The 18635-nt window shown below is 57.5% G+C and overlaps 2 protein-coding genes across 2 annotated transcripts in view; one reads left to right on the top strand and one right to left on the bottom strand.

The window, feature by feature from the left end:
* Window positions 1-678: 678 nt before the first annotated feature.
* Window positions 679-13300, top strand: PA2G4 (proliferation-associated 2G4). The gene is made up of 13 exons (XM_038164291.1): window positions 679-851; window positions 3268-3396; window positions 4274-4379; window positions 4603-4672; window positions 5897-5989; window positions 6280-6343; window positions 7539-7617; window positions 8439-8517; window positions 8616-8749; window positions 9699-9793; window positions 10788-10915; window positions 11849-11902; window positions 11993-13300. The coding sequence occupies exons 1-13, from the start codon at window positions 764-766 to the stop codon at window positions 12056-12058; spliced, it is 1185 nt and encodes a 394-aa protein (XP_038020219.1). The 5' UTR covers window positions 679-763; the 3' UTR covers window positions 12059-13300.
* A 5072-nt stretch (window positions 13301-18372) lies between these two features.
* Window positions 18373-18635, bottom strand: part of LOC119712667 (serine/threonine-protein phosphatase 6 regulatory ankyrin repeat subunit C-like) — a 6814-nt gene continuing 6551 nt past the window's right edge. Inside the window, exons 9-10 of the mRNA XM_038164181.1 lie at window positions 18515-18621; window positions 18373-18456 (exon numbers count right to left, since the gene is read on the bottom strand). Of these exons, the coding sequence (XP_038020109.1) occupies window positions 18373-18456; window positions 18515-18621 (191 nt within the window). The remainder of the gene's footprint in view (window positions 18457-18514; window positions 18622-18635) is intronic.

The raw sequence follows: 18635 nt of genomic DNA, 5'->3' as shown, positions 1-18635 counted from the left end.
CGGCGATGAGCCTTGGGGGGGGTCGGGGAGGGGCTGGACCGGGGGAGACCGGAGCGGAGACCGGGGCCGAGGGCCGGGGACGGCGACAGCCCCGGGGCAGTGACCGGTGCCGGTGCCGGTACCGGGGGGGGGTCACGGCGGCTGGAGCGGGGTTGGGGGGAGCCCCGGACAGGGGGGTCCGGCGGGGTTGGGACCGTGGGTCTGAGGCCGGTGGGTGGCTCCGGTGCCGCGGTCCGGGGACAGCAGGGACCGGCCCCGGTGTGGCCGCGGTGCCGCTGCTGGGGGGTGGGGCGGGGGGCTGAGTGGGATGGGGGTCTGGGAGTTGTGAGAGGGAGCGCGGAACACGCCGGAGACCCCGACAGCCGCGGGACGGGCAAATCCCCGGTCCCGGTGCCGAAGTTCCGCACCCGCCCCTTCCTCTCCCGTTCCCTCCTTCCGCCTACATCCCCCATCACTCCCCGCGCTCCGCTTCCGTTCTCGCACCCCCTCCTCCTCTCGCGAGAGCCGCGCTGCACACCGGGAGTTGCAGTCCGCTGTGTGGGTGGGGCTGCACACACCCGTCCGGGGCTCTGCGCGCGGCGGCCGCCGGGAGTTGTAGTCCCGGGGGGCGGGGAGGACTCGCGTTCCCAGCGTGCGCCGCGCGGAGCCCGCGCTCTGCCCTGCTCGCGCCTCCGGCTCGCGGTCCCGGGGGCTCCTCAGCGCCGGGCGGGGGGGGGCTCGAGCAGGCCCGGGGGGCTCCGGGGGGCTCGGCGGGGCTCCCACCATGTCGGGCGAGGAGGAGGCGACCGAGCTCACCATCGCCGAGGACCTGGTGGTGACCAAGTACAAGATGGGGGGGGACATCGCCAACCGTGAGTGCGGGCCGCGCCCGGGGGGGGCGGCGGGGCGGGCGGCGGGGGGGAAGCGCTGAGGGGGGAGCGGCCGGGCCCGAGCGGCCCCCGGTGTGAGATCCCCGGGCTGGGCCCCCGCGGGTCGGGGAGCGCTGCTTGGGGCTGGGGGCGGCGCGGGGGGGAGCGGGTTGGGACCCCCCCGGTGTCCCGGTGTGACCCCCCCCCGGTTCGCGGGAGCCTCCCGGTCCCGGCGGGGCCCGGCCCCGCGCGGCCGCCGCCGCCGCCGCTGCCGGCACGTGGTACCGCGCCCCACGTGCACCGGCGGCGCGGGGGGAGCGGGGCCGGGCCTGCCGCCCCCCGGGGTCCCGGACCCCGCCGGTGCCGCTTTTGTTCATGTGTGACCCCCCCCGTGCCCTCCTGTCCGGTCCCGGTTAGCGGGCGGGGGGGCTGAGCCCCGCGGCGGCGGCGGGGACGGGACGGGAGCGGGGGAGCCGCAGGTGGGGGGGGCTGGATGGGGTGGGGGGGCTCTGGGAACGGGGGTCCGGGTCTGGGAACTGGGGTCCGGGTCTAGGAACGGGGTCCGGTCCTAGGAACGGGGTCCCGAACCGGGCTGGGGGTCCTGTCCCAGCAGTGTGGATGCAGCCTCGGGAACGGGGGTCCTGCCCCGGGCCCGGGGCTCTTGTCCCGGTCGGGCTGGGGGTCCCGTCCCGGGAAGGGGATGCAGCCCCGGGAATGGGGTCCCGAACCGCTCTGGGGGTCCCGTCCCGGGACCGGGGCTCCGGCCGCTGCCCCCTCCCCGGCAGGCTCTGCCCCCCGCCCCTTTCCCGGTTATTTTTTAATCCCTTTCCCCGCCGTTCGCGGCGTCCCGGCCCCGGGAGCCGCCCGGACCGGTTCCGCGGGGCTCCCCGGTGTCCCACCCGCTTCCTGCTGACTGCGGAGCTTCTTTGGAGCCGCCGGTGTCCCGGGAGGCGCCGGGGCAGCGGGGATTCCCTTCGGGAAGGGAGGGAGGGCTCCTGGGCAGACTGGAAGTTCGGCCGCCTCCCTTCCCCGGGGGGAAAGGCAGCTCCGCGCAGGCTGGGGAGAGCAAACACATCAAAAACCCGGCAGAAAACCCTTCCAGCTGCCGGCTTTCAGGGGTAAAAAATCCCTTAACTCCCTAAAAAACATCGGGAGAGAGAGATTGCAGGAGTGTTCCTGTTCCTCTGATCCCTCGGAACGCTCCGAGGGTTTTTCCCCTTTATCTGCTTTTTTTTTTTTTTTTTATTTTATTTACCCCCCCGGTTTGTTTAATTCCCTCTCCGTGTCTTATCGGGAATGTTGTCCTTGCTTTGAAATATTCCCAACTTTCCCATGGAAAAGTGGGGGCGTTGGAGGTCCTTGCACAGGTGACAGTGCCACAGCACTCCCGAGGATTCCTTGGAATTCTGAACACGTGGGGACAAAGGGGGGGAAGGTCAGGGGACATTCCTTGATCCCAGGATGTTTTGGGGTCTAGTTCCTTGATCCCAGAATATTTTAGGAATCTCATTCCAGGATCCCAGAATGTTTTAGAATCCCATTCCAGGATCCCAGAATGTTTTAGAAATCCCAGGATCCCAGAATGAGAATATTTCCCAGAATGTTTTAGGAATCCCATTCCAGGATCCCAGAGCGTTTTAGGAATCCCACAGGATAGAGCATTTTAGGAATCCCAGGATCCCAGAGCGTAGGAATTTCCAGGATCCCAGAATGTTTTAGAAATCCCATTCCAGGATCCCAGAATGTTTTAGAATCCCATTCCAGGATCCCAGAATGTTTTAGGAATCCCATTCCAGGATCCCAGAATATTTTAGGAATCCCATTCCAGGACTCCAGAATATTTTGGAATCCCATTCCAGGATCCCAGAACGTTTTAGAATCCCATTCCAGGATCCCAGAATATTTTAGGAATCCCATTCCAGGATCCCAGAGCATTTTAGGAATTCCATTCCAGGATCCCAGAGCATTTTAGGAATCCCATTCCAGGATCCCGGAGCATTTTGGGGTCAGTGCTGTGGGGGAAGCTGGGGGAGGTCTGGGGACGCCTCTTCTCCCCCAGGCACGAGGCAGGCTGGAATTCCTGCTGGATTTTTTGGGAGTGGAGCATTCCCCAAAGCTCCTGAGGCGTTCCCTGTGTCAGCACACGGATTCCTTGGAAAACAGGGACTCGTGGGGTGGCCTTTGATGTCTCCCAGTCGTTCCCAAACCTGTTCCCACACCTCTGACTCCTCCTGGAGGAATTTTCAGCGTGGCGTTCCCTCTTCCCAAAGGAAAAAAAACCCCAAATAAACCAATTAAACCAAGATTTACACCTTTCCTGGGTGCGGAACCTCGGGAATGCAGTTTGAGTGTTGCATTTGGGGTTGTGCACCCCTGAAATGTTGTTTTTTTTGGGAAATAAACCCGGATTTTTCTGCAGGGGTGCTGCGTGCCGTGGTGGAGGCGGCGGCTCCCGGCGCGTCCGTGCTGTGCCTGTGCGAGAAGGGCGATGCCATGATCATGGAGGAGACAGGGAAAATCTTCAAGAAGGAAAAGGAAATGAAGAAAGGTGAGAGGTCTCCTTCCTGGGAACGGGGAATTCCCCGATTTCCACCCAAATCCTCCTCCTTGCTGCGCCTCAGTTTCCACGATTCCAGTAATTCCGTCGGAGTTGTGTGGGAGGGTGACTCTGGAGGGCTTGGGACGCTGGGATTTGTCACCAAATTCCCGTCCTGAGGGTGCTGGAAGGAGGTTTTGGTGGAATGTTGGGAAGAAATTCCTCCCTGTGAGGTGCTGGAATGGAATTCCCATCCCTGCAAAGTGACCCAGGCCAAGCTGGAGTATCCTGGGATGGGTGAAGGTGTCCCAGGAGGGTGGAACGGAGCTTTAGGGTCACCCCAATCCCAAAGCTGGAGGTGCTGGAAGGAGCTTCAGGTGGGATATTGGGAAGAAAGAGGCCCTGGGATGGAATTCCCATCCCTTTGAGTGTCCCATGCCAGGTTGGAGCAGCCTGGGATGCAGGAAAGTGTCCCAAGAGGGTGGAATGGAGTTTTAGGGTCACCCCAGTCCCAAAGCTGGAGGTCCTGGAAGGAGGTTCAGGTGGGATAACAGGAAGAAATTCCTCCCTGGAAGACCCCAGAAGGGAATTCCCATCCCTGCAAAGTGACCCAGGCCAAGCTGGAGTATCCTGGGATGGGGGAAGGTGTCCCAAGAGGGTGGAACGGAGCTTTAAGATCCCCAAATCCCAAAGCTGGAGGTGCTGGAAGGAGCTTCAGGTGGGATATTGGGAAGAAAGAGGCCCTGGGATGGAATTCCCATCCCTTTGAGTGACCCAGGCCAGCCTGGGATGAGGGAAGGTGTCCCGGGAAGGTGGAGCAGAGCTTTAAGGTCTCCCAAATCCCAAAGCATTCCTCAAATCCACGATTTTCTCCCGCTGCCTTCCCCAGGAATCGCCTTCCCCACGAGTATATCCGTAAATAACTGTGTGTGTCACTTCTCCCCGCTCAAGAGCGACCAGGATTACATCCTCAAGGACGGGGATTTGGTCAAAATGTGAGTGCCTGGATCCCATGGGAATCCCCTCTCCCTTCCCAGAACCGTCCAGGCTGCAAGAACCCGTCGCACCACCCCGCGGTTTTGCCACGGCGTTAATTCCTTGTTAATTAAAGCCCCATAACGAGCCTGGAGGGGCTCCCGGGGCAGCATTCCGGGTGCTGGTGCCTCTGGGATGCAGCTGGAATTCCTGGAATTCCCATGTTCTCCCCGTGTGTTGCAGCGACCTGGGCGTGCACGTGGACGGCTTCATCGCCAACGTGGCGCACACCTTCGTGCTCGGCGCCTCCAAGGTGGGTTTGTCATCGGGGGGTGTCTCCTGGCAGTGGGGCAGCCTCGGGGGGCCAGGGGCACCACCCTGGAGCCTCTGGGTCTGAGGGGGCACCACCCTGGAACATCTGGATCCAAGGTGGCACCACCCTGGAACCTCTGGATCCCAGGGGCCACCACCCTGGAACATCTGGGTCCCAGGTGGCGCCACCCTGGAGCCTCTGGATCCCAGGGGGCACCACCCTGGAACATCTGGATCCCAGGTGGCACCACCCTGGAACCTCTGGATCCCAGGTGGCACCACCCTGGAACCTCTGGATCCCAGGTGGCACCACCCTGGAGCCTCTGGATCCAAGGTGGCACCACCCTGGAACCTCTGGATCCCAGGTGGCACCACCCTGGAACATCTGGATCCCATGGGCCACCACCCTGGAACATCTGGATCCAAGGTGGCACCACCCTGGAACCTCTGGATCCAAGGTGGCACCACCCTGGAGCCTCTGGGTCTGAGGTGACACCAATCCTGAGCCTCTGGATCCATGGTGGCAGTGCCCTGGGGTGTCAGGATCCAAGGTGGCACCACCCTGGAACATCTGGATCCGAGGTGGCACCAATCCTGAGCCTCTGGATCCATGGTGGAACTATCCTGGAACATCTGGATCTGAGGTGGCACCAATCCTGAGCCTCTGGATCCAAGGTGCCACCATCCCAAAATCTCTGGATCCAAGGTGGCAGCATCCCAGGGTCCCCTTTTTCCTGCTGGAATTCCCAGCATGAACATTCCCCACCCCAAAACCAATCCCTGCTTCCCACGTTTCCCCTGGAATTCCCAGGATGAACATTCCCATTCCCCACCCCAAAACCAATCCTTGTTTCCCACTTTTCCCCTGGAATTTGGCCGGTCTGCTACCTTGGGAATTCCTGCTGTGAGTTCCTCAGGTTATCCCATTCTCTGGGAAAAAATCCTGAGGAAAAATTGGGAAAAGCTCTCTTGGGAGTGGTTTTGCTCCAGTGGTTTTGGGGGAAAAGCCCAAAATTCCCCATGGGAATTTCGCTGGACTCTTCCCAATCCATATTTTTGATTGCACAGGGATGCCTGGGCTGGGAATCCTCTGGAATTCTTTTGGGGTGCTTGATCAGGGACTTTTCCACCTCCTAGTCAGATTCCAGGGATTTGAACAAATCCCAAAACGTTGAATTTCCACCCTCGAACACTCAGAAATCCCAAATGTTGGTGTTTTTCCCAGGAAAATCCCGTGGCCGGCCGCAAAGCCGACGTCATCAAGGCAGCTCACCTGTGTGCCGAGGCCGCCCTGCGCCTGGTGAAACCCGGGAATCAGGTGGGAATTTGGGAATTTTGGGGATCAGGTGGGCTTTTGGGAACTTTGGGAATCAGCACAGGGATTTTGGGAATCAGCACAGGGATTTTGGGACCCAACCTGTGGGATTTTGTGGGGGATTTGGGAGCAGCTGTATGGAAAGATGTTGTTTTTTCCCGTTTTTTGGAGGTGTTGGTGGGAAAAGCTACGGGGTTTCTCCCAAAATATTTGGGATTTCGGGAAAGCTCGTGCTTGGGGTGGGGATTTTTTATCCATAAATTGGTTTTTTCTGTGGTTTTTTTTTGTCCCAGAACACACAAGTGACAGAGGCCTGGAATAAAATCGCCCACGCGTTCCACTGCACACCCATTGAAGGTGAGGGGAAAGGGGATTCCAGGGAAAAGGGAATTCCAGGGAAAAGGGAATTCCAGGGAAAAGGAATAATGGAAAAAGGGAATCCAGGAAAAGGGGATCACAGGGAAAGGGGAATTTCAGGAAAAAGGGGATCACAGGGAAAGGGGAATTTCGGGGAAAAGGGAATCATGGAAAAAGGGGATCACAGGGAAAGGGGAATTTCAGGGAAAAGGGAATCATGGAAAAAGGGGTTCACAGGGAAAGGGGAATTTCAGGTGAATGGGGATTTCAAGGGAAAAGGAAATTCTAGGGAAAGGAGATTCCAGGGCAAAGAGATAAAAGGGAAAGGGGAATTTCAGGAAAACGAGGAATCCAGAAAAAGGGAATTCCCGGGAAAAGGGATTCCAGGAAAAGGAATAATGGGAAAAGGGATCACAGGGAAAAATGGGGAAGGGGCATTCCAGGGAAAGGGGATCCCGGGTGGCTGGGAAGGCTCTGGGGCTGCTGGACTGGGATCCTGGGGCTCATCCCGATCCTTCTCCCGCCGCGGGCTCTCCCTGTTGTTGGTTAAATTCCCTGGAATCCCGGGAATTCCCGCTGCCTCCAGAGTGGGTTGGGAATGTTGGGAATGCCGGGGGCTCTTCCCAGGATTGGCCTGGGAGTGAGGGGTTGGAAAAGGGAGGGGATCCCCCAAAACCCTCTGGATCCACCCACGGCCCAGGGTGGGAATTCTGCCTGGGCTTGGCACTGGGGGGAGAGGTGCCAGGGCTCCCAGTACAGCCCAGTCCATCCCAGTAACCCAGTCCATCCCAGTAACCCAGTCCATCCCAGTAACCCAGTCCATCCCAGTGCGTCCCAGTAACCCCAGTCCATCCCAGTGCATCCCAGTAACCCCAGTCTGTCCCAGTCCATCCCAATTCATCCCAGTCCATCCCAGTTTATCCCAGTCCATCCCAATTCATCCCAGTCCATCCCAGTAATCCCAGTAACCCCAGTCCATCCCAGTTTATCCCAGTCCATCCCAATTCATCCCCGTCCATCCCAGTCCATCCCAGTTTATCCCAGTCCATCCCAATTCATCCCAGTCCATACCAGTAACCCCAGTCCATCCCAGTCCATCCCAGTAACCCCAGTTGATCCCAGTCCATCCCAGTTGATCCCAGTCCATCCCAGTTGATCCCAGTCCATCCCAGTAAGGCCGGTGTGTCCCCCGCAGGGATGTTGTCACACCAGCTGAAGCAGCACGTGATCGACGGGGAGAAAACCATCATCCAGAACCCCTCGGACCAGCAGAAGTGAGCGGGGGCAAAAACGGGGGCTGGGGGCAAAAACTGGGGAGGTCAGGGGCAAAAATGGGGCTTGGGGGGCAAAAAGGGGGGGTTGGAGGCAAAAATTTGGGTTAGGGGATAAAATGGGGGGTCAGGGTGAGAAATTGAGGGGTCAAGGGCAAAAATTGGGGGTTGGGGTGAGAAATGGGGTCGGGGAAAATGGGATCAGGGTGGGAAATGGGGACGGGGGAAAATGGGGGGGTTAAGGTGAGAAATGGGGTCAGGGGAAAATGGGGGCTCAGGGGCAAAAATTGGGGGGTTGGGGTGAGAAATGGGATCGGGGTGAGAAAATTAGGAGTTAATATGAGAAATGGGGTCGGGGGAAAAACGGGCTCAGGGGCAAAAATTGGGGGGCTAGTGGGGAAATGGGATCAGGGTGAGAAATGGGGACGGGGGGAAAATTGGGGGTTAAGGTGAGAAATGGGGTCGGGGTGAGAAATGGGATCAGGGGAGAAATGTGAGGGGGTCAGGGGGAAAAATGGGATCAGGGCAAAAATGGGGGTCAGGGGCAAGAACTGGGGGGCAATGAGGGGGTCAGGGGGGAAATGGGGCCAAGGTGAGGAATGGGGAGTCAGGAGGAAACGGGCTCAGGAGGAGCAGTGGTGGGGTCAGGATGAGAAATGGGAGCTCTTGGGAAGGAGGAGTTCCCAGGAATGTTCTGGCTCTCCTGGAAGGTTTTGGCTTTCCTGGAAGGTTCTGAATTCCCAGGAATGCTTCTGGGGCTTCCTGGAAGCTTTTCCCGGCAGAATTCCCAGATTTTCCTGCCTCCCCAACCCCTTTCCCCCCAGGAAGGACCACGAAAAAGCCGAATTCGAGGTGCACGAAGTCTACGCCGTCGACGTCCTGGTCAGCAGCGGCGAGGGAAAGGTCAGCCCCCTTTAGCCCTGCTAAAGCCCCGGGATTCCCGGCCTGGGTGGCTCCAGCAGCTCTCCAGATTCCGGGAATTCCCTGGGAATGTCCTGCAGGCCAAGGACGCGGGGCAGAGAACCACGATTTACAAGAGGGACCCGTCCAAGCAGTACGGGCTGAAGATGAAAACCTCGCGCGCCTTCTTCAGCGAGGTGGAGCGGCGCTTCGACACCATGCCCTTCACCCTGCGGTGAGCCGGGGCTGGGAACACACCTGGGGTACCTGGGTGGGGCTGGGAACACACCTGGGGTACCTGGGTGGGGATGGGAATACACCTGGGGTACCTGGGTGGGGCTGGGAACACACCTGGGGTAGCTGGGTGGGGCTGGGAACACACCTGGGGTACCTGCATGGGGCTGGGAACACACCTGGGGTACCTGGGTGGGGATGGGAACACACCTGGGGTACCTGGGTGGGGATGGGAACACACCTGGGGTACCTGGGTGGGGCTGGGAACACACCTGGGGTACCTGGGTGGGGATGGGAATACACCTGGGGTACCTGGGTAGGGTTGGGATCTCACCTGGGGTACCTGGATGGGGCTGGGAATACACCTGGGGTACCTGGATGGGGCTGGGAATACACCTGGGGTACCTGGATAGGGATGGGAATCCACCTGGGGTACCTGGGTGGGGCTGGGAGCCCACCTGGGGTACCCGGATAGGGCTGGAACACACCTGGGGTACCTGGGTGGGGCTGGGAACACACCAGGGGTACAGGTGTAGGGCTGGAATTGCAAGGATTGGAGCCGTTGCCAGGCAGGTGTGTGCAGGTGTTGGCCCAGCTGTGAGCTCAGGTGTGCCCAGGTGCTCTTCCAGGTGCACTCAGGTGTGCCCAGGTGCTCTCAGGTGTGCTCTCAGGTGTGCCCAGGTGCACTCAGGTGCTCCCAGGTGCACTCAGGTGCTCCCAGGTGTGCTCCCAGGTGTGCTCCCAGGTGTGCTCCCAGGTGCACTCAGGTGCACTTTCAGGTGCACTCAGGTGCTCCCAGGTGCTCCCAGGTGTGCTCTCAGGTGCACTCAGGTGCTCCCAGGTGCTCCCAGGTGTGCTCTCAGGTGCACTCAGGTGTGCCCAGGTGCACTCAGGTGCTCCCAGGTGCACTCAGGTGCTGCCGGGTGTGCTGAGGCGCGCTGTCCCCTCAGGGCGCTGGAGGACGAGAAGAAGGCGCGCATGGGGGTGGTGGAGTGCGCCAAGCACGAGCTGCTGCAGCCCTTCAACGTCCTCTACGAGAAGGAAGGTGAGACATCGGGGACACCTGGGGACAGGTGGGGACACTGGGGGACAGGTGAGGCCTGGGGGAACACCTGGGGGACAGGTGAGATCTGAGGGGGACAGCTGGGGACACTGGGAGGGGTGAGGCCTGGGGGAACACAGGGCATCAGGTGACACTGGGATAGGGGACAGGTGGGGACGGATCCAGGTGGGTTTGGAGCTGCACAGCTGCTCACAGCAGGAATTGCAGGTCCTGGCAGGGCTGTAGCTCAGGGTTTGTCCCACAGGTCCTGGCAGGGTTGTAGCTCAGGTTAAGCCCAGTGTCCTGGCAGTTGGTCAGAGTTAATTTGCAGGTCCTGGCAGGGCTGTAGCCCTGGGTCCTGGCAGGGCTGTAGCTCAGGGTTATCCCCGGGTCCTGGCAGGGCTGTAGCTCAGGTTTGGCCCCGCAGGTCCTGGCAGGGCTGCAGCTCAGGGTCAGCCCTGGGTCCTGGCAGGGCTGCAGCTCAGGGTCAGCCCCGGGTCCTGGCAGGGCTGTAGCTCAGGGTCAGCCGCAGGTCCTGGCAGGGCTGTAGCTCAGGGTTGGTCCCGCAGGTCCTGGCAGGGCTGCAGCTCAGGGTCAGCCCCAGGTCCTGGCAGGGCTGTAGCTCAGGGTTATCCCCAGGTCCTGGCAGGGCTGCAGCTCAGGGTTATCCCCGGGTCCTGGCAGGGCTGCAGCTCAGGTTAACCCCTGTGTGCCCGCAGTTGGTCAGGGTTAATTCACAGGTCCTGGCAGGGCTGTAGCTCAGGGTTGGTCCCGCAGGTCCTGGCAGGGCTGCAGCTCAGGGTCAGCCGCAGGTCCTGGCAGGGCTGTAGCTCAGGGTTATCCCCAGGTCCTGGCAGGGCTGCAGCTCAGGGTTATCCCCAGGTCCTGGCAGGGCTGTAGCTCAGGGTCAGCCGCAGGTCCTGGCAGGGCTGTAGCTCAGGGTCAGCCCCGGGTCCTGGCAGGGCTGCAGCTCAGGTTAACCCCTGTGTGCCCGCAGGGGAGTTCGTGGCCCAGTTCAAGTTCACGGTGCTGCTGATGCCCAACGGCCCCATGAGGATCACGAGCGGCCCCTTCGAGCCCGAGCTCTACAAATCCGACCTGGAGGTGCAGGACGGGGAGCTCAAGGTGGGGCCATCGCTGATTACAGTCATTAATTATGCTAATATGCAAATTGAGTATCTACAGAAACATAGAATGGATTTGTTTCTATTTCCATATAAAATATTTGTAGGGAAAATGTATCTGTGTAGTGTTTTTTAAATTTTATAGGTTTTTGATAGTTATATTTACTTGGAAAATAAAATAGAAAATATGTTTTCAATAGTTATTGGTATTAATAGATTAATTGATAATCAGTAAGAAATTATTATATATATAAACAAAATCAAATTTTGTATATAATAAATATAAAAGCCATGAAATGTATAAATAAAATATATAAAAAAGATAAAATTCCATAATAAATGTATACACTTGTTAATATAAAGATATGAAAATAACATTAATTATATAGTCTAATTAATAGCCTATTAATAGCCTGTATTATATATTAATGTGAATAGATTTATAAATATAGGTAGCATATCATCTAATTAATATGCAAAGATAGAGGCAGTACATTTATATCTACATATAACATGGTAATTAATACATTGTAGAGTAAAAGAGTAGCAATTTCATATTAATTGCATATTAATAACTGGAATGATAATGGAAATATTGATAATTAAAATAGAAACAGTTGAAGTGTTATTGAAATATTTAATATTAAGTATTTAATAATTGAAATATTAACGAACAAAATGTCTAAAATAATTAATTTATTGGTAAGTGTATTGTTAATTTATTATTTTTATTATTGACAAATTAATAATTAATTAAAATTCATAAATAAAAATAGCTAATTAATAAAGCAGGGTCAGCTGTCCTTGCTCCCATGGAGGGGAGATGAAGGAAAGGGAACCAAACCCCCAGAATGACCCAAATTCCCAAATTTATTATTATCCCAAAAACCCACCTGGATCATTTCCCACCTCCTCACCCTTCCCTCCCTTGCAGGCCCTTCTACAAAGCTCTGCCAGCCGGAAGACCCAGAAAAAGAAGAAAAAGAAGGTAAAATCGGGCACTTTTTATCTTGGGAATCCCCAAATCTGCAATTTCCACGGCAAAACCCCTGAAAAATCCCTGGATTTGTCCCCACAGGCTTCCAAAAACGCCGAAAACGCCACCACGGGGGAGACGGCGGAGGAGAACGAGGCCGGCGACTGAGAGCCCTCGGAGTTCTCAAATCGCCCCTTTTTCCCCCCAAAAAAACCCCCAGAAAAACAAAATTCCATCCGGAAACGAAAGAATCTGGCACCGGTGTCGGTCCAGGCAGTCTGGAATTCCCACAGAATCCAACAGCTCCCGTTGACTTTGCCAAGGAGGGAGGAATCTCTCGGCCACTTCGGACTTCAAAACTGAAAGAAATAATAAAAAGCACCCCAGAAAGAGCAGCAAAAAGAATTAATAAAATTAGGAGTGAAAGTCGCTATGAAATCCTTAATATTCCCCATGTTTGGAGAGGTCAATCTGGAAAATTCAGGGAGAGGGAGTGGAGGGAGCTGCTGATTCCTTCCTCCTCATCCTCCTCCTCGTCCTGCTGCCTTTTTTTTAGTTTTAAATTTTTTTCCTTTTGGAAATTTTCACAAAAAAACCCCCAAAACCCAAGTGATTCTACCCAGAAAAGTGCCCTGTGTGAGCAATCCGGGATTTTTTCCCTCTTTGGGATTGTACTTTTAAAATTGGGAGGAAAAAAACCAAATTTTGAGTTCCCCCATCCACCCACCCACCCCACCAGGAGCCTTTTCTGCCTCTGCCTTGATTTATGGGATTTCAAAAGAAAAAAAAAATCGCTATTTTTTAACACAAACTGGTTTTTAAAATGATCCAAACCCTCGGGAAGCCGCCGACATTCCGGCCTTGCGGAGCTGAATTCCCTAAAAACCCGGGTTTGGGTGTTTTTTATCCTTCCCAATAGCCCCGGGAGCACATTCCACCTTTTCCCCGTGAGCCGGAGGATAATTTATTTTTGTTTTTTAATTTTTCCCTCAGGATTCTTTGCTAATTTTGGGGGAAAAAAAAAAAATAATCCCACCAGAATTCCTCAGGGGAGAGGTGAGGGAAGCGCTGATCCGGGATAGGCCCGAGCCAGGGGGTATCGCTCTTTTATAGTCAATTTTTTACAAAAAAACCACATAAAAACGAGAAAAAAAAGCCGATTAAACGCCGTCAGTTGAATGTTTGAGGTTTTTTTTTTCTTTGCCGGTACCCCTGGATCTTTTTTTCCCTCAAGTTTTTGGGAATTCTGATTCTGGCCTTACCCAGCGCTCCCGGGCGTTCTCCGCAGGCCGCGGTGCTTCCTCGTCGAAATCCGACTTTTCCACCCCGAAAAATACAAAAAAAACTCCACACGTGCAAATGTTACCAAAGTCAAATAAAAGAGAATAAACGATGCGATATCGGATTTTATTCCGGGGTTTTTTCTCAGTCTTTCTCTGGGAGTGGGTTGTGGGGTGGAACCCGCCTGGGCCTGGGCGGGCTGGGGGTTGGAAATGGGGGTTTTGAGGGGAAAAATGCTGATTTTTGAGGGGAAAATGGTCATTTTTGAGGGGAAAATGATGATTTTTGAGGGGAAAATGGTCATTTTTGAGGGGAAAATGATGATTTTTGAGGGAAAATGGTCATTTTTGAGGGGAAAATTATGATTTTTGAGGGGAAAATGATGATTTTTGAGGGAAAAATGGTCATTTTGGAGGGGAAAATGATGATTTTTGAGGGAAAATGGTCATTTTTGAGGGGAAAATGCTAATTTCTGAGGGAAAAATGGTCATTTTTGAGGGGAAAATGCTGATTTTTGAGGGGAAAATGGTCATTTTTGAGGGGAAAATGATGATTTTTGAGGGGAAAATGGTCATTTTTGAGGGGAAAATGCTAATTTTTGAGGGAAAAATGGTCATTTTTGAGGGGAAAATGCTGATTTTTGAGGGGAAAATGCTCATTTTTGAGGGGAAAATGGTCATTTATGAGGGGAAAATGGTCATTTTTGAGGGGAAAATGGTCACTTTTCAGAGAAAATGTTCATTTTTGAAGGGAAAGTGTTGGTTTTTGAGGGAAAAATGCTGATTTTTGAGGGCAAAGCGCTCATTTTTGAGGGAAAAAATGCTAATTTTTGAGGGAAAAACCACTGATTTCTGAGGGGAGGATGCTAATTTTGTAGGGAAAAATGATCATTTTTAAGAGAAAACGCTCATTTTGTGCGGGGAAAATGCTGATTTTTGAGGGGAAAAAGTTCATTTTTGAGGGGAAAACAATTTTTGACGGGAAAATGCTAATTTTTGAGGGCAAAGCACTCATTTTTGAGGGAAAAATTCTCATTTTTGAGGGAAAAATTCTAATTTTTGAGGAAAAAACACTGTTTTCTGTGGGAAGAAATGTTCATTTTTGAGGGGAAAATGCTCATTTTAGAGGGAAAAACTCACTTTGAAAGTAAAAAATAAATTAACTTGGCGGGAAATGCTCATTTTTAAGGGGAAAAATGATTTTTAAGGAAAAACACCTTATTTTAAGGAAAATCCCGTCATTCTAATGGAAAGTCCTCTCATTTTAGAAGAAAAACCACCTTATTTTGAGAGGAAAACTCCCTCACTTCGAGGAGAAAAAACTGATTTTGAGGGAAAAATGTAAAATTCATCAAAAAAGCTCATTTTGAGGGAAAGACACCCTTATTTTGAAGGAAAAAAATCTACATTTTGAGGTAGAAATATTCCTGATTTCAAGGGGAAAAGGCTCTTTTTGAGGAAAACCAAAACATTTTAAGAGAAAGAACACCAAATTTTGAGGGGAAACCCCCTGATTTTTAGGGAAAATAAATATTGAGGGGAAAAAACTTGTTTTGAGGTAAAACCCCCGTATTCTGCAGAAGTAAAAAATCTCATTGTGAGGGGAAAAAACCCCTCTTTTTAAGGGAAAAAACGTAATTTTAGGCTTTTAAATCAGTTTTCCGCCTGGAGACGGGAGCCAAAAGCTCTTTCCATCCACAACAGGGATTTAAAAACCGCCGAGACTCGCCGGAGGTTTATTCAATTTTCTATTTTGTATGAAATATAAAAATATTTTATATTTTTACTTGAAAGGAATGTCTCCGCAGGGGCTTCGGGATGCAACAACAATCCTGTTACAGCCTTGGCTAAGCGGAAACTGCAGAAAAAAAAGTATATTTGGTGTTTTTATTCCCAATAAATCGGAGGTGGGGAGGGACCCAACCCCGCGGCGGCGCAAAATGGCGGCCGGCCGCCGGACTACAACTCCCATGGTGCTCCTACACCGAGGAACTACGTTTCCCATGTGCCCCGCACTGTGGTGGGCGTGGCCGGAGCGCTGCCCTATAAATAGGCCCCACCGGGCCGCGCGCGCCCCTCTCGGCCGCCGCCATCTTGGTGCCGTTACCGGCCGCCGCCTCCATCCGCCGCCATCCGCCTCCATCCGCCGCCCCCCGCCCGCCGGGACTGAGCGGGGCTCCGCCGGACCGCCATGAGGGCCAAGGTGAGCGGCGGGGGGCGGCGCGGGGGCGGCCGATGGCGCCTCAGTGACGGCCGGGCCTGGATGGAGGAAGGGGGGGCTGCGGCCTGGACAAGCCCCGGGGGCGGGGGGGTCCCGGTGACGGGAACCGGGAACGGGAGGGGGCCCTGTGTTAGAGAACGGAGCGTCCCGGTGTGGGGCTGGGGGGTCCCTGGGGGTGTCTTTGCTGGGACGAATATGGGGAGGAACTGGGAGAGAAACCGGTGTGGGACTGGGGCAGAGAGAGTTAAACCGGTGTGGGACTGGGGCAGAGAGAGTTAAACCAGTCTGGGACTGGGGCAGAGAGAGTTAAACCGGTCTGGGACTGGGGCAGAGAGAGTTAAACCGGTCTGGGACTGGGGCAGAGAGAGTTAAACCAGTCTGGGACTGGGAGAAACAAACCCTTGTGGTACTGGGGATACTGGGAGTCAAACCAGTGCGACACTGGGGGGACAGGAGGCACTGGGAGATGCAAACCAGTGTGGAACGGGGATACTGGGAGACACGAGCCCGCGGGACTGGGGTTACTGGGAGCACTGGGATCACAGGTGGGCACTGGGAGTACTGGTTCAACTGGGAGTACTGGTGACACGGTGACACTGGTGGCAGAGGGTGGTCACTGGTGACAATGGGATCACAGGTGGGCACTGGTGGCACTGGTGACACGGTGGCACCGGTGGCACGGGGATCCGCTGCCCGCTCTCACTCCCTCCTCTCTCCCTCTCTCGGCAGTGGCGCAAGAAGCGAATGCGCAGGTACGTGACAGCCCCGGGCCGGCCCCGCCGCACCGGGAGGGGGCGGGGGCACGGCGGGGGGCTCCCGGTGCCCTCCCGGTTCCCGGTGCCCTCCCGGTGCCCCGGGGCTGACGCCGCCGCCGCTCTGTCCCCAGGCTGAAGCGCAAGAGGAGGAAGATGAGGCAGAGGTCCAAGTAACCGCCCCCAGCGGGGACGCGGCCCGGTGGTGATCCCCGGTGACCCCCGGGGCGGTGCCGGTGCCCCGGTGGGTCCCGCCGGGCCGGAGCCGTTCTTTGCTTTGCGGCGGCCGCCGTGCCGTGAATAAAAGTTGGTTGTTGCTTACACGGTGTGGGGGCTCTGCCGGGAACCGGGAGGGAGGGGGCTCTGGGGGCGGGGGGCTTCTCCGGTAACCGGGAGCAGGGTGAGGTCCCGCCGGTAACGGGGCTGGGATGGAACTGGGGATCCCCCGGTAACGGGGCTGGGGGCGGGGGCGTCTCCCGGGAGCAGGAGACGGTCAGAACCGCGGGTTTCTCCCCACTGGGGCCGGGGAGCGGCACCGGGAGTCCTCCGGTAACGGAGCAGGTGGGTGGGACCGGCGGGGGGGGGAATTCTCCGGTAACGGAGCAGGCGAGCGGCACCAGGGCGGCGGTTCCCCCGGTAACGGGACGCGTGGGCGGGAGCGCGGCGAGCAATCCCCCGGTGACGCCGCCGTGAGCAGAGACCGAGCTGGACCCGAGCCCGCCGGCACCGGGACCGTTCCGGGATCCCCACGCCGAGCCCAGCGCGACGGCGGCTCTCTCTGATGACGTCACGCTGACGCGTTTCCGGCGCGCCGGCCGCGCGGCTCCTTCCGGGCCGCCCCGGAAGCGGCACCGAGCGGGTCCCGCCCGCCGCCGGCACCGGCCGCGCGTTGGTGGCGCCGGAGGCCCCGCGGGGAGCCCGCCTGCCGGTGAGTGCCGCGCCGGGCCGGGGGAGGCCGCGCTCCGCCGCTCCGCCGGTGCCCGCGCGGCTCCGTGCCGGTCCCGGGCCGCCTCGCGGGGCTGTCACGGGGCGCGGGGCTCGGTGCTGCCCGGGGAGCGGGGGGAGGCCGCGGGGGTCGCGCCGGGGTTCTCCCCGCGGTTCCGCGGTGCTGGCGGGCACCGGGGGCTCCCCGGCCGTGCTGCCCCGGTACCGGCTCCGCCGCAGCGCCGGGAGCCCGCGGCGGGCGTTCCCCCGGGCCAGGGGCGCTCCCGTCCCTCCCTCCGGGCCCGGGGTGGGTGTTCGCTCTCCGTCCGCCCTCGGTACCGGGGGCGCTCCGGCCCGTGCCTCTCCCCTTGCCCGGTGCCCCGGCTCGGTGTTGTCTCCTCACCGCTACCGGGGGCGCTCCCGGTGCCTCCCTCATTGCCGGTGCCCCGGGGTGGCCGCTTCTGCCATTCCCTCCGGTACCGGGGGCACTCTCGGTCTCTCTCTCGGTGCCCGGGGCTGGGTGAATCCCCCTCTCCCCCCGCTACCGGGGCCCCTCCCGCTCCTTCCTTCACCCCGCTCCTCCTCCGGTCGTGGCATCGCTCCCGGTCCCTCCCTCGGTGCCCGGTGCCCCGGGGTGGGTGTAGAGACCCCTTCCCCATCGGCACCGGGGTCCCTCCGTCCTTCTCTCCCGGTGCCTCGGGCTGGGACTCCCCTCATTCCCTCTCCCTCCCTCTCTCCCTACTCCCCTCGTCCCTCTCTCCTCCAGTGACCCCTCCCGGTGCCCCGGGGTGGGTGTGGACCCTCTCCCCAACGGTACCGGGGTCCCTCCCTCCCTCCCAGTGCCTGTCCTGGTCTCTCCCTCCCTCACCCTGTCCCTCCCTCCTCCGGTGACCCCTCGGGGTGGGACTCCCCTCATTCCTGGTCCCTCCCTCCCTCCTCCTCTCCCGGTGCCCCGGGCTGGGGCTCTCCCCATTCCCGGTCCCTCCCTCCTCCGGTGACCCCTCGGGGTGCCCCAGGGTGTGACTCCCCTCATTCCTGGTCTCTCCCTCGCCTGTTCCTCCCTCTGGTCACCCCTCCCCGTCCCCCAAGGTGGGACTTACCCATTCCCTGTCCCTCCCTGCCCCCATCCCTCCCTTCCTCCCTCCTCCTCTCCCGGTGCCCCGGGCTGCGGCTCCCCCCATTCCCGGTCCCTCCCTCCTCCGGTGCCCCCTCCCAGAGCTCTGCGCCTCCCCCCGCCCCTCTCCCTCACCCCGTCCCTCTCCCCGCAGCCGCCTCCCCTCCCCGGAAGATGCCGGACCGCGACGGCTACGCCGGCCCGGGCGGCGGCAGCGGCGACGAGGCGTCCTCGGGCGCCGACGACGACATCTGCCGCGACTTCCTGCGCAACGTCTGCAAGCGCGGCAAGCGCTGCCGCTTCCGGCACCCCGACATCTCCGAGGTCACCAACCTGGGCGTGCGCAAGAACGAGTTCATCTTCTGCCACGACTTCCAGAACAAGGAGTGCGTGCGCCTCAACTGCCGCTTCATCCACGGCACCAAGGAGGACGAGGACTGCTACAAGAAGACGG

This window comes from Motacilla alba, chromosome 29 (genome assembly GCF_015832195.1).
Source record: "Motacilla alba alba isolate MOTALB_02 chromosome 29, Motacilla_alba_V1.0_pri, whole genome shotgun sequence".
Classification (NCBI taxonomy): domain Eukaryota; kingdom Metazoa; phylum Chordata; class Aves; order Passeriformes; family Motacillidae; genus Motacilla; species Motacilla alba.
Note: the sequence above shows the minus strand (reverse complement) of the source record. Positions and strands in the feature narration are given on the sequence as shown.

Excerpts from the sequence above, each read along its gene's own strand:
- PA2G4 (XM_038164291.1), top strand. The coding sequence starts at position 764 with ATGTCGGGCGAGGAGGAGGCGACCGAGCTCACCATCGCCGAGGACCTG. Across the intron at positions 6,344-7,538 it reads CCACTGCACACCCATTGAAG|GGATGTTGTCACACCAGCTG; the intron begins GTGAGGGGAAAG and ends TGTCCCCCGCAG. Across the intron at positions 7,618-8,438 it reads AACCCCTCGGACCAGCAGAA|GAAGGACCACGAAAAAGCCG; the intron begins GTGAGCGGGGGC and ends CTTTCCCCCCAG.